General features: G+C 40.9%; 1 protein-coding gene across 4 annotated transcripts in view; it reads left to right on the forward strand.

Annotated features, from left to right (window-relative positions):
* Window positions 1-15,408, forward strand: part of IDE (insulin degrading enzyme) — a 127,086-nt gene that overhangs the window by 106,413 nt on the left and 5,265 nt on the right. For all 4 annotated transcript variants that reach the window (XM_017498187.2, XM_017498188.2, XM_037727732.1 and 1 more), the window contains 5 exons: window positions 2,334-2,425; window positions 3,687-3,798; window positions 6,697-6,864; window positions 8,894-9,166; window positions 11,041-11,102. In XM_017498187.2, the coding sequence (XP_017353676.1) occupies window positions 2,334-2,425; window positions 3,687-3,798; window positions 6,697-6,864; window positions 8,894-9,166; window positions 11,041-11,102 (707 nt within the window). The remainder of the gene's footprint in view (window positions 1-2,333; window positions 2,426-3,686; window positions 3,799-6,696; window positions 6,865-8,893; window positions 9,167-11,040; window positions 11,103-15,408) is intronic.

The following is a 15,408-nucleotide window of genomic DNA, read 5'->3' on the forward strand; positions in this document are numbered from 1 at the left end:
AGACTCTGTCTCAAAAAAAAAAAAAAAAAAAGAATTTTGTTGAATGTTTTAATAATCTTTTATGACAAATTCTTATACTTCTGTAATACTATGCTTTTGATGTCTTCAGTGACCCAAATCAAGAGCAAAGTACTGAAAGTCATTATTTTGTTGGTTGTCTCAGGCATTAGGTAGGAGGCTAGATTATAAAAATCCTTAATTAGAACAGGTGCATTTTTTATCAGGACAGTTAATACGCTTTTTGCAAAATGATCATGGTCATACGCAATTAATAGCAAGAATTATACCTTTAAAAATACCACACAATTGATTTTAAATGTTTTCAAAAATGAAACCTACTTTTATAATGATCAAAAAAAAAAAAGCAAAGGCTTGAGGTTTTTTTTCTCCCTTTGTTAGAATCTAGGTCAGATGGCATGTTAATTTTAAGCAGAATAAGCTCTATAATATCTCAGAGGCATATGAAGGCTTTCTAAAATGGGTTTTATGAAGAGAAAAGTCAGTACTTCTTTGGTTTAAATTTTCTGCTCAAGTAAATAATTATTCCATTTTGATATATATATACTCCTACAATAATAAAAAAAAATGCCAAAATGGCTTAATTTGGAGACAACTCAGTGGGAGAGGCTTGCTGTTCAGTGACTCTAAATCATGCAGCTATTCAGGTGCCAGAGTAGCAAGAACTTCAGGGTTCGGTGTGGTCCAGCGGCATTTACTGAGTGCCCACAGCACACCCAGCCCAACACTCCAGGTGCTTGAGATCAAAAAATGATCAAGTAAACATCGCAATACTCCATCTCTACAAAAAAAATACAAAAATTAGCTAGGCATGGTGGTGCATGCCTGTAGTTCCAGCCCCTCGGGAGGCTAAGGCAGGAGAATTGCTTGAACCCAGGAGGTGGAGGTTGTGGCACTGCACTTCAGCCTGGGTGACAGAGCAAGACTCTGTCTCAAAAATAAATAAATAAATAAAAACTAAAAATGATCAATTAGATGGGGGTTTCTTTGATCAAGGAGCTCCATTCTGGTGGTGAAGCATAAATGTAAATAGATCATTTTAATAGAGACAAGAGAGTAAGTATTGTGACAGAAAGCTGCAGAGAGTGCTGAGGGAGCCTAGTGAAGAGGACTCCTAAGGCAGTACGGTGGAGTAGAATGAATATCTACTTTGGAATTAGACCAGGGATCAAACCCCAGCTCTGCAATTTACTAGCTTGATGACTTTGAACAACAAACTTAAATTTTCTTAATTTTCCTGCCCTTAAAGCGGGGATAATAGTACCTGCTTTATTATGTGAAAGATAACATCTGTAAAATCCCTGATCTGTGGTAAGCACTTGTTAATTCCCTTCCCATGTTTCACTTTAAAAGTCAGTCACTGATTTTAGCATCTATTGGTAGATCTTGCATATAGCAATTATTACTATGGTGTCCTAATGGAGGAGGGACAGCTCTTCCTTACAGATTGATTAAATCAATATATGTAAAAGAATGGGGGAAGTAGAAAAATTGCCATTGGAGCTCCATAGTAATAATTGCTACAGGCGATATCCGCCAATGGATGCTAAAATTAGTGGGTCACATTTAAAGAAAAAGAAATTATTTGTATAATCTCATTTCTTTTTCCCAAAATAAATATTTAGTAATTACAGTGGGAAAAATAGGCATAGATGGGCAAGTGGACTTTTCTGAATTGCATGTAGAGCACATGTGAGTTATTAGATTATAAACAAAAGAATAAAATGATACATTTACAATAAGAACATCTGGCAGACACCACCTGAACCAAGTGATCAGTGTTAACTCACTAGTACTACAACACATCAACTTCATGAACCCCCTGATAGGATGCAGTGAGAAACGTGCATTACTTTTGTGGTATTCTTTCTAGTAATACATACATGAAATCTAATTGTAAGAAAACACTAGACAAACCCAAATGGGGGACTTCTATAAAATAACTGAACAGTACTCTACAAAAGTCTTAAGGTCATGAAATATGTGGAAAGGCTGAGAAACTGTCAAGAGATTAGAAGGAACTAAAGACATATGACAGCTAAATGTAATGGAGGGTTGTGGATCAGATCCTGGAATAAAATAAGGACAAAAATGGAAAAAATACAAATATAGTCTGTACATTAGTTAATAGTATTATACCAATGTTAATTTATTAGTTTTGATGGGTTATGAAAGATGTTAACATTAGGGATAACTAGGTGAAGTGTGTATAGGGACTCTGTACTATTGTTGCAAGTCTTCTGTAAGTCTCAAATTATCTCAAAAAAAAAAGAACCTCATAGATAGAGCTCACATGTCTTCCTGCACCTTTACAGATGTAACCCTTCCTCGCCTTAAGGCCTTCATACCTCAGCTCCTGTCACGGCTGCACATTGAAGCCCTTCTCCATGGAAACATAACAAAGCAGGTGGGTGGTTGAGGTTTTAGCAATCTTTTGTGGATCAATGCAAGTTATTTTTTTCCTCTAGTCTTTCTCAAGATTGTTAACCAGCACAATGTGATAATAAACACATTAGAGTTTACTCAACCCTTTCTGCTCTTTGGAGGAAGGTAGAAGGCACAGGGAAAGTAGAATGATGGTAGTTAACTAAGGACCTACTTTCATGGCTGCCTCCTCTGCTGTTTCCTACCTTATGCAATCATAGGAAGAAATGGGAGTAATTATCCCTACTCTGTATAGGGTAGCATACTTGTTGGATAAGAGTACATGCTGTACATCAGACAGCCTGGATTGAAATCCTGGCTTTGTTATGTACTAGATCTGTAATCTTTTGAAAATGTCTTAACTGTGTGCTTATCTGTTTCCTTATCTGTAAAATTAGAGTTACAGGACATCACCTATATAATGTCTTGTAAGGATTAAATAGTACATGCTAAGTCCTTAGCACATGGAAAGCTCTACAAAATTTCCATGGCAGTCTGTCTCAAGATCCCTCAGTCTTGGCCAGGTGCAGTGGCTCACATCTGTCATCTCAGAGCTTTGGAGGCTGAGGGGGGAGAATTGCTTGAACCCAATTCAAGACCAGCCTGGGCAACATAGTGAGACCTCGTTTCTACAAAAAAAATTGAAAAATAGCCAGGTGTGTTAGTGCACGCCTATAGTCCTAGCTACTCTGGAGGCTGAGGCAGGAGGATTTCTTGAGCCTAGGAGGTTGAGGCTGCAGTGAGTTATGATTGTGCCACTGCACTCCAGCCTGGGTGACAGAATGAAACCCTGTCTCAAAAAAAGAAAAGATCCCTTGGTCTCTGCTACTCTGCTATACCCCCTCCAGAACAATATGCCTGAGGTCAGATGCTAATAAATGGCAGAAACAAGATTCTTACCAAGGTCAGTTTTATCTAGAGTAAAACCTATGCTTGCCTCCCTTGCTTTTCTGTGACCCCAGGTGTCTGTAGTCAGGATCATTTCACTAGGGACCATCTTTGGCAGTGCTTTTTTTCCAGCATCAGCATCAGTGTTGATGATTGTCTGGGTGGCTGTTTCTTTCACCACTGCCAAATTGACTGTATTGCAAAATTACTATACTGACAAATTTAATTTTTATCCATTTGAATAGAATCAAATGTATTTAAGATTTTAAAATCACTTTTATGATAACACTAGTTTATCTCACAAACAAGATATACTTATGTTTTTGTAATGTGCTAGGTCATATCTTTTTCCGTAGGCTGCTTTAGGAATTATGCAGATGGTTGAAGACACCCTCATTGAGCATGCTCATACCAAACCTCTCCTTCCAAGTCAGCTGGTTCGGTATAGAGAAGTTCAGCTCCCTGACAGTAAGTAGAGATGTTGTAACTTTGGGGATGGACTACTTTGACATAACAGTGTGGGTGATTACAGGTGAGTTGAATTTGGTATAGTTTTATGCCAAAGATCCACTGGGAACCTCTTATTTATAGAAGTATGATTAGAGATAGGTAATTCTGCCAAAAAAATTTTTGGTCAGAGGGCCAAAGAAGTGATATTGGAGGTAGGCAATAATTTTGAAGAGAATGATACTAGAATTGATGGATACTTGAATGAAGGGGAATAAGGAAGTAAAAATATCACAAAGCTATTGACTATGAGGCATGAAATAAAATATATTTATAAAAATGGAAACTGGACTTATAATATTTAATTCGAAGCCCATAGGATTCTTTGGCAGAAATAGTTTCAGGAAACCCACAGGTGCAGATAACATGTAATCATTACAAGTACATTTTTATAAGGGATTAACAAAGACTTTTATTGAATTATATATTGCGGTTTACAATGTTGGGTTACTTTTACATTAACAGTGGTTTCTTCTGGTAAAAACTCATTAAGCATTATTGTCAGTATTGCTCAAGACTGTGTAATAGAAGGTATGTCAAGTGAAGGAAGAGAAGCTTTTTTGGGGGCAAACTTGATTGTTGGCTATTCCCTGTGCATGAACCATCTGTGCTGCCTTTTTCCCCCAGCTATTTTATTCTCCCGAAATGGTGTTCTCCTTTCTCCCTTCTTCCTCATGGGCCAGTGCCTACATCCTGTTTCTCCTTCTAGGCCTATTTATAAGGTACTCATTCCACTAAGCTTTTTCTAAAACTCCCAGCTAGAAATAATCACATCTACCTCTGGACTTGGCAGCACAATTTTTCTGGATCTCCCTATTCAAGCTACTTAGCACTTCTACTCTTGTGTTGGGATTGAAGTGCATCTACTACTTCTCGTTAGACCGTACATTCCTTAAAGGCAAAGTCTGTCTCTAGTTCATTGAGTAGCTTCTAAAGCAACTAGAACATACCATTACTTCAGGATACCTTTGTTGAATGCTTAAAGATACGTTGAGCCTGCTCTGCTGTTCTGCATGACCAGTCATCACAGATCTGGTAACAGTTTATTTCCAACTTCTGCTAGTTTATTCCTCAGTCACTACAACCAGGGCAAGAATCAGGATATGCTGATTCTACTACAGCCAGGGCAAGAATCAGGAGATGCTGATTCCACTACAACCAGAGGAAGAATCAGGAGATGCTGATTCCATTATGAGAGGAAGAAACAGGATATGCAGATTCCACTACAACCAGAGAAAGAATCAGGATATCAGATTTCACTACAGCCAGAGGAAGAATCAGGATATGCTGATTGCACTACAACTGGGGCAAGAATCAGGCAGGATATGCTGATTCAACTACAATTAGAGAGGGACTCTGGACATGCTGTGCAAGAGTCATAGCAGTTGACTTCAAAGTGAAGCTAGTCGAGAAACAATATTTCAAAGTCAAATTCATCTTTCATACTTCTTTGACTCTACTTCCCTCTTTCTCTTACCTTTCCTAAGATCTTATCTCTTTGGCCTCCTAAGTACCCTCCCAAATTTTTCTGTGTTCAAAAATAGCTCAGGTCACATTTTATTCTCAGAATGCTAGGTAGTAGGAAATCATTCTGAATTAGCCAGCTGATCAGATATGAATACTTTAAATAGTTCTTCACTTAACTCTCCATAGAAAGGCATTTACTGTTTATAAAGAAAATACTCAGGCCAGGGTGGTGGCTCATGCCTATAATCCCAGCACTTTAGGAGGCCAAAGCAAAAAGATTGTTTGAAGCCAGGAATTTGAGACCAGCCTGGGCAATGTAGTAAGAACTTGTTTCTACAAAAAACTTTTAAAAAATTAGCTGGGCATGGTGGCGCACACCTGTGGCTACTTAGGAGGCTGAGGTGGGTCGATCGCTTGAGCCCAGGAGGTTGAGGCTGCAGTGAGCCATGATTGTGCCACTGCACTCCAGCTTAGGTGCCAGAGTGAGAGACTGTCTCAAGAGAAAAGGAAAAATTCCAGCCATTATAAAGGAGATGTTTTATTTATTTTTATTTTTATTATTTTTTGAGATGGATTCTCAGTCTGTCACTCGGGCTGGAGTGTAGTGGCACGATCTCAGCTCACTGCAGCCAAGGAGACGTTTTAGAATATGTATGAAAAGGGCCAGATGTGGTAGCCCACACCTGTAATTCCAGCATTTTGGGAGGTCGAGGACAGGAGTTCAAGACTGGCCTGGCCAACATGGCAAACCCCCCCGTACCTACTAAAAATAGAAAAATTAGCTGGGTGTGGTGACACATGCCTGTAGTCTCAGCTACTTGGGAGGCTGAGGCAGGAGAATTGCTTGAACCTGGTAGACAGAGGTTGCAGAGAGCTGAGATGACACAACTGCACTCCAGCCTGGGTGACAGAGTAAGACTTTGTCTCAAAAACAAAAAAAGTATGAAAAAGCTGGAAGAATGTGAGGTGAGTGAGAGAGGCTTACAGGCCATGTTCTCCTTTTTTTGAGAAAAGGTCTTGCTCTGTAGCTTGGGCTGGAGTGCAGTGGTCCAGGCACAGCTCACTGCAGCCTCAAATTCATGGGGTCAAGTGATCCTCTCGCCTCAGCCTCCTGAGTAGCTGGGATTATGAATGTGAGCCATGGCCCTGCCTCTCCTCCTTCTGATGAGAGGGAAGTTAGTGCTGCCAGTTATAATCAGAAAGTTTGACTAATGGGTCAAATTTGGACAAAGTCAGAAAAGTGAAATCAATGATACACAATTCTAGGCTTCTCTACCTCCCTTTTCGATTAATGTCTAAATTATCATCCATAAGTATGGGCAGACATAGCATTGACTTTATTAAACCCTAAATAAGTTTTTGAACTTGTTGCTGTCTTTTTGAAACTTCTAGGAGGATGGTTTGTTTATCAGCAAAGGAATGAAGTTCACAATAACTGTGGCATTGAGATATACTACCAAACGGATATGCAAAGCACCTCAGAGAATATGTTTCTGGAGCTCTTCTGTCAGATTATCTCGGAGCCTTGCTTCAACACCCTGCGTACCAAGGAGCAGTTAGGTGAGAGGAAAGTGGGGAAATAGCGGGGTACTGTAGACTTTAATGAATTATCATTGTCCCTGTAAAGCATTTTCCACATGTAGATTCACCTAACACTGTGTATCAGGCATGCTCTACTTAGAGAGACTTGAGAAAACCTTATTACAGAGAATCCACTTCTAAAAGATAAGCAGTCACTATCTTATGGACATTAAAGTAATTATTTACAAGATGGTACTGTGTATTACATACATGTCAATAAAGAGGGCATCTTAGGTAAGGGGGGAAGAATACTAAGGACAAGCTTATTGGTAGCCAAGATGAGAAACAAGCCATCCAGAGAAGCTTAGAGTCACTAAAGCTTGAGTTCCCTGAGGACGGGTATTATCTCTTATTCATCTTTATACCCCAAGCCTGGGACATACAGAAGGCACTCAGTAAGTGTTTGCAGTTTTAGACACTTAAAAATCTTGAGGTCCTGGCAGGTTTGGTGAATGAGGAAAGAAGTTCAAAGAAGTCCCAGTAATGACAGAAAGGAACCAGTGAAAAAAGATTTGGTCGAGTCTCTCCAAGTACCCATCATTGTTTAAGTACCCATTGTGCTAGATGCTGGACAGGGAAATGGATGCTGTGGATGGTCCTTCTTTTCTTTCTTTTTTTTTTTTTTTGGTCCTTCCTTTCAAAGAGCTCACAGTCAAATCAGGATGGCAGACCTGTAAAGGAATAATTTTAGTTCAGTGTGATAAATGTTACTATAAGAGCTCAAACTTTTGGCCAGGTGTGGTGGCTCACACCTGTAATCCTAGCACTTTGGGAGGCCAAGGTGGGTGGATCATCTGAGGTCAGGAGTTCAAGACCAGACTGGCTAACATGGCAAGACCTCATCTCTACTGAAAATATAAAAATTAGCTGAGCGTGGTGGTACCCACCTATAGTCCCAGCTACTCGGGAGGCTGACGCAGAGATCACTTGAACCTGGGAGGCAGAGTTTGCAGTGAGCCAAGATCACACCATTGCACTACAGCTTGCGTGACAGAACAAGACTCCATCTCAAAAAAAAAAAAAAAAAACAAACAAACTATGAATGGCTATTTTGAAGATAGAAGCTTCCTTAGAATTGGGACCCAGAGGTACCATAGCTGTTGGAGATGGTGGATCAGGGAAGGGCAGCCGAAGGAGATAAGCCAAGAGCTTGGTTTAGAAAAGGTGTTGAGGCCGGGCGCGGTGGCTCACGCCTGTAATCCCAGCACTTTGGGAGGCCGAGGCGGGTGGATCACGAGGTCAAGAGATCAAGACCATCCTGGTCAACATGGTGAAACCCCGTCTCTACTAAAAATACAAAAAATTAGCTGAGCATGGTGGCACGTGCCTGTAATCCCAGCTACTCAGGAGGCTGAGGCAGGAGAATTGCCTGAACCCAGGAGACGGAGGTTGCGGTGAGCCGAGAACGCGCCATTGCACTCCGGCCTGGGTAACAAGAGTGAAACTCTGTCTCAAAAAAAAAAAGAAAAGGTGTTGAAGGGAAGTAGTGCATGGCCTCATGAGATGACGTGGAAATATGACTTTTAGTTAGCTTGATCTCTGAAGAGTTGCATTCTGAATGAATTGGTTCAGGAATGGATTATGTAACAAGAAATACAGTAGGAGAGCCAGGTTCATATGAGGAACTTGGATGTTAAAGGAAACATAGCTAGGACTGTGACTAAGGGATGAAAATGAGTCCAGCGTTTTACAGGACTAGGAGTAACTTTAGCATAGATTGAAGAGGAATAACTAGCAGAGAGTGAGGAGTCACAAGATGGGAGTTTGAATAAAGAATAGGATTTTTTCCTAAAAAGAAGTCATCTCCAACTTAGTAATTCTTCAGAGAGCTCTTCTGCTTTGTCTTTAGGAACTGAAACTATCTTAAGTGCTCATATTTCTTTAAGAGGTGAATAGTTTAAAACCTTAAAATAGATTTTATTTGCTCAGATAGGATAGTTTTTGAAGGATTAAAAATGACTCAGGTCTCAAATGCCAAGGTCCTGACTGGCTGATGTGTGTGTTTCAGGCTATATCGTCTTCAGCGGGCCACGTCGAGCCAATGGCATACAGGGCTTGCGATTCATCATCCAGTCAGAAAAGCCACCTCACTACCTAGAAAGCAGGGTGGAAGCTTTCTTAATTGCCATGGAAAAGTCCATAGAGGACATGACAGAAGAGGCCTTCCAAAAACACATTCAGGCATTAGCAATTCGTCGACTAGACAAACCAAAGAAGCTGTCTGCTGAGTGTGCTAAATATTGGGGAGAAATCATCTCCCAGCAATATAATTTTGACAGAGGTAAGGTAAAATTAGGGCCCCAACATTTATGGCATTCAAGTAACATTTGAGGACGTGAAGGCCATTCCACAAAATGGTATTCATTTTTTAGGTGATATTTTATTACTAATTTGGGGAGTTGGGGTGGGGAGATGGCTGGCACTGCTAAAGAACTGTTACTTAATTGAACTCCAGTTTCCCATTAGAAACCTTGTCTCTTTTTTTTCTCTAAACCTAGACCTAGATACCCATATCTCACAATAAAGTATTAATAGTAATTCATTTCCACCATTTTGTTTCATCATTGTATCCTGAGATTCTGATCACAGATACCTAAGTATTTCCCATAATACTAAAAAAATGAGATTATACTGGATTAAACCCCTTTGAGGCAAATGTTGCCCTTGAGGCACAGGAGTTCAAACATTTGCCTGTAGGGATCGCCAAAGATTTTTCATTCCTTTCAGATTTGGGAAAGCTGTGATTCCTGAAGTCTCCGGTCTTATCAGCTTCCTTTCACCTTTCTTCTAGAGCATAGATTAACAATGGATTGTGCCAAGCTGTACTAGAAGTCAAGGGACTTGGGTCATGTTCTTATTCTGACACCAACAAGCTAAAGATCTTGGTCAGGTCACCCTTTTTGGACCTCAGTTTTCTTACCCATAATTTTTCTTTTTGTTTTGTTCTTCGAGATAGTATCTCGCTCTGTCAGCCAGGCTTGAGTGCAGTGTGTCATCATAGCTCACTGTAGCCTTGAACTCCTAGGTTCAAGTGATTCTCCTGCTTCAGCCTCCCAGATCTTGAGCTGGGATTACAGGCATGAATCACCATGTCCAGCCTACCTATAATTTTTCTAGCAGTTGGATTCATTATTAATGGTAATAGTATCTCTCATTTATTGAGCATTTGCCATGTGCCTAGCACTGTGTTATTGTCACACATCTTTTTAAAAAAATTCTTACTGCAGCCCTATTAAGTAGTAGTTATCCCCAGTTTCCAATGAGGAAACTGAGGCTCGGAAAAGTTGAAATGACTGGCCAAGATCCAAAAGCTCATAACCAGAGAGCCAGTATATGAATCCAGGCTGGCCTGGCTTCTGAGCCAAGGCTCTGTTAACCATTGCACTATATCCACTTTTTTTTTTTTTTTTTTTTAGACAGTCTTGCTCTGTCACCCAGGCTAGAATACAGTGGTATGATCTTGTCTCACTGCAATCTGCTTCTCAGGTTCAGATGATTCTCATATCTCAGCCTCTCCCCAGTAGCTAGGACTACAGGCACACTCCACTATACCTGGCTAATTTTTGTATTTTTAGTAGAGATGGGGTTTCACTGTGTTGGCCAGGCTAGGCTCGAACTTCTGGCCTCGGGTGATCTACCCACCCAGCTTCTCCAAAGTGCTGAGATTATAGGCATGAGCCACTACACCAAGCCAGCATCCACTTACTTTTACTTGAAATCAAAGCACATGGTCTCTTAAAAATGTGGATACTTGGCCAGACACGATGGCTCACGCCTATAAGCCCAGCATTTTGGGAGGCTGAGGCAGGCAGATCACTTGAGGTCAGGAGTTCAAGACCAGCCTGGCCAACATGGCAAAACCCCATCTCTACTAAAAATACAAAAATTAGCCAGACGTGGTGGCTTGTGCCTATAATCCTAGCTACTCAGGAGGCTGAAGCAGGAGAATCACTTGAACCTGGGAGGTGGAGGTTGCAGTGAGCTGAGATTGAGCCACTGCACTCCAGCGTGATCAACAGAGTGAGAGACTGTGTCTCAATAAAATGTATATGGATACTTAAGAGTCTTGGAGTAAATATATTGTCACTTAGTATAACTGTTCTGGGTTACTTCATATGGAAATATTAGTAAAGTATTGTTTGATTACTTTTTCAGATAACACTGAAGTTGCATATTTAAAGACACTTACCAAGGAAGATATCATCAAATTCTACAAGGTAAGTCAAATTCATATATTTAGATTTTGACTGATAAGAAAGTATTGTAGGGCTGGGTACAGTGGCCCACCCTGTAATCTCAGCACCTTGAGGGAGGCCAAGGTGAGAGGATCACTTGAGGTCAGGAGTTAAAGACCAGCCTGACCAACATGGTGAAAGCCCATTTATACCAAACATACAAAAATTAGCCAGGCGTGGTGGTGCACTCCTGTAATCCCAGCTACTCGGGAGGCTGAGGCATGAGAATTGCTGAACCTGGGAGGCAGAGATTGCAGTGAGTGGATTTCACACCACTGTATGCCAGCCTGGAAGACTGAGTGAAACTCTGCCTCAAAAAACGCAAAACAACCAAAAAAAAAACATTGTATGTGCTATATTGTATGTTGCTACTTTGAAGCCATTCTGGCTGGATTTATGAAGGTGTTTTTTGTGGATTTAAGTATTTTTGACACAAACACAGCTGTTAGAGAAAATAAAGACAGTTTTTATTGAACCAAGTACCGTTTTCCTTTCCCTCTAAACCAAGTTTGCCAAACCTGCAGCCTGCAGGCCACATGCAGCCCTCATTATGAAATATTTTTGCCAAATTTTTGTTTTTTAGCTTAGCAGCTTTTAATGTTATGCGTGGCCCAAGACAATTATTATTCTTCCATTGTGGTCCAGGGAAGCCAAAAGATTGACCCATGCTCTAAACCAAAGACTGTGACAGCCCTTCCTGACTTCTAGATCTTTAAGCACCCTTTTGGTTTCTTCTCTCTGTTCTCCACTCTGCTCTGCAAAGAATATTGCTGAGCTTGTCTGGTGGGAAGGAGGAAAAAAGAAAAGAACTTGAGAATCAGATTATTTTCCAAACTCTGACAACTGTAAACTGTCTTCACCCATTTAGGTGCCATAGTGGATCCTTTTTTAAATAAATGATCACTCACCTTTGAATTGTGGTCAGAGATGTTATGAATTTTACATGCTTGTGCTCACTGAAGAAGTTTATCAAAAGAAAAGGGAGGTGCCATGTTAATGGAAGACAAAGTCTTCCCAGCACAGCTTTAAGAGGTTCCACCAGCAGGGTGCAGTGGCTCACGCCTGCAATCCCAGCACTTTGGGAGGTCTAGGCGGGCAGATCATGAGGTCAGGAGTTTGAGACCAGCCTGGCCAACATAGTGAAACCGCATCTCTACTAAAAAAAAAAAAAAAAATTAGCCAGGCATGGTGGTGGGCACCTGTAATCCTAGCTACTCAGGAGGCTGAGGCAGGAGAATCGCTTGAACCCAGGAGGCAGAGGTTGCAGCAAGCCAAGACTGCACCACTGTACACTAGCCACGGCAACAGTGAGAGACTCTGTCTCAAAAAGTTTCACACCGTCTAAATCTTCCCCTCTATAATAAAATTCTGAGAAGGATAGCATAATTTCCATTAAGTAGATATAAATGTGTAATAAGTATGCTAAGTGCAAAAATTCAGAATTTATGCTGCAATAGAATTGTACCTATTTAAAGTGTTACATATGTTCTTTGTAATATATTTGTAATATATTTCTTTGTAATATATTTGGGGCCTCTAATTTGTGTAAAATACTTTTATGCCTGTTTTTCAAAATAAGGAGCAAAATTATACTCTGTGATTACCACAGTACCTTAGAATTGTCCCTTAGTGTTGTAGCCATTTCTGGTTTGTATCTGTGATTAGGTAGTTTGGTCAGGAACTCAGTCCTGCCCTGTGCCCACATCCTTTTAGAGAGATACTCTACTTTACAGTGTCTTTTTCTGGGGATATATTATAGCTACCAGCACAGGAGTCAGTGCTTACAGTTCTCATTTGAGTGACTTTGTGAAGTTAGTGGTACAGCAAGGCCTGATCACATTTTCTCCTGTACTTGGGTTTCTAATGTTTATTTAATTCACCATTGCTAGTGCTGAGTGAGAGACTAAGGAAAAAGTAACAGTTCCTACTGGATGGGTGCAGCAGATCACGAGGTCAGGAGTTTGAGACCAACCTGGCCAACATGGTGAAACCCTGTCTCTACTGGGGAAAAAAAAAAAATTACAAAAATTAGCTGGGCATGGTGGTGCACACCTGTAATCCCAGCTACTCAGGAGGTTGAGGCAGGAGAACTGCTTGAACCCAGGAGGCGGAGGTTGCAGTGAGCCAAGATTGCACTATTGTACTTCAGTCTGGGCAAGAGTGAGACTCCATCTCAAAAAAAAAAAAAAAGCCGGGCACGGTGGCTCACACCTATAATCCCAGCACTTAGGGAGGCCAAGGTAGGTGGATCACCTGAGGTCAGGAGTTTGAGACCAGCCTGGCCAACATGGTGAAACCCTGTCTCTAAAAATAAATAACAGTCCTTGACCCAAAGGTGCTGATAGTTTGACAGAAAAGTAGTGATCTTGTGCCATCCATGAGTTGCTTACACCTCTCTCTGTAACTCTTCTGCAAAATTATACGGCTGTGTGCAGAGTATTAATAAAGCTGGTGTCACCTTAACAATAAGAGAAGGAGACTCTAGTTTCAGAATTGAGCAGCAAAATTTTCAGCAATGAGATTTGACCCATTTTGTCTATGAAAATGGATGACTGGACAAGTTACTTTCTTTACCTCATGGCTCCCTTTGCATTGTGTAGAGGAAGACAAGAGTCTCATTTAAGTTACTCTTGCTCTTTTGCAGTAATAGCCTGTAGTCCCAGCTGCTGGGGAGGCTGAGGCTGGAAAATTGCTAGAGCCCAGGAGTTCAAGACCAGCCTGGGAAACATAGTGAGACCCTGTTTCAAAAAAAAAAAAAAAAAAAAAAAAAAAAAAAAAAAAAAAAAAAAAAAAAAAAAAAGTATTTATAACCAGGCTTCAGCTAAGTCCAGAACAGCATTTCCCTGTGTTCCATGGTATGCAAGATATTAATAGGGGTACCTAGGAAAAGGGTTTCATGACCATGCAAGTTTGGGAAACACTATTCCCATTCTTAGAGACTCACAGAACATGTTGGTATTTTAAAAATTATAAGAAGTCTCACAGTAAAGACTTTAGCCTGCATTTATTTAATTTTGACTTACATTTTCTAAACTGATTTCACCATGTACCCTTTTTTATACAGAATACCTATAATACCTCATGGGACTGTAGTGTTCCTTAGAACATTATTAGAACATATTAATAATTTCCAAGAAGGTGCAGTTGTTTTAGAAAAATGAGGATTGTCCACAGTTGGTGAGAAAATTGGGAACAATCTGAAACTGGAGAGGGTGTTCTGCTGTCTGCTGATGTGGGTCAACAAGGGAGTAATGAAGGTTTGGGCAAGAAGAGATGGAGATAGATCTCTGAAAGCAAACTTTTTACTCCAGTAAGATAAAGTTCTTAGAGGAGGTCTTACTTGTTAATAGAGGCAGACCTGGCTGAGCTCCTGGAAAGAGGCTGGAGAGGTCAGAGCAGGCCTGTGGGAGTCTCAGCTGTTTTGCCTGCTGGCGAGGAGTGGAGTGGGCAGCCATGGGCAGGTTTGCTGTGCAACATCAATAGGGCTTGCTGTGCAGTCACGCAGGACCAGGCTTATTAGTAACTGCTCTATAATAACTGTTGAGTGGATTTGGCTTTGACTGATGATTTCTCCCCTCTAAGGATATGAAATGTTACTTGTGGCTAAGGCATCAGAGGAACTTTGTCACACTTGTACCCCTTTAGAAAAGACAGTGAAAGTCTGCTATTAGGGGAAAGGTTGGGACATACTTCGCCACAGGACCCACCTGCCAACCTAGCACTGCTGGCATTCATGGTAGTAATTAAGGGGAATCCCTCCAAGCAGCATGGTGGAATTGAGAGAGCAAGCAGACTCGAGCTTCTGACACCATCACTCTGAACAGTGTGACTCGTGTAATTCATGTAAGTCTCTGTGTCTTAAAGTAGGAATCATCATGATGCTTAGTTCACAGAGAATGAAGTGAGCTGACGTAGGAGAGTTCCTGATATACAGCAGGACTCAGTAATTGTTAGTTTCCTTTCTCTTCTGGTAGATGAGGAACCACAGTTTACAAGCAGAATCTAAGAAGGTTCTTAGAGGAGCAGGTGTTGTGCTTGTCCCTAAGCTCAAGCCATTGTCTCTGTAGACCCTAAAGATCACCAAATGCACCCTGCACCTCCCACCCCAGTGAGTACTAGGCTAAGTTTTTAATCCTAGCTCAGGCACTTATTAGCTGTAGAAGTCTGAGCAGTTTTTTAATCTCCTTGGACTCAGTTTTCTCATCTGTAAAATTGGGTTAAGAATAATTCTTTCGGCCGGGCGCGGTGGCTCAAGCCTGTAATCCCAGCACTTTGGGAGGCCGAGGCG

The sequence above is a fragment of the Cebus imitator genome, unplaced genomic scaffold, assembly GCF_001604975.1.
Source record: "Cebus imitator isolate Cc_AM_T3 unplaced genomic scaffold, Cebus_imitator-1.0 Scaffold238, whole genome shotgun sequence".
Lineage (NCBI taxonomy): Eukaryota > Metazoa > Chordata > Mammalia > Primates > Cebidae > Cebus > Cebus imitator.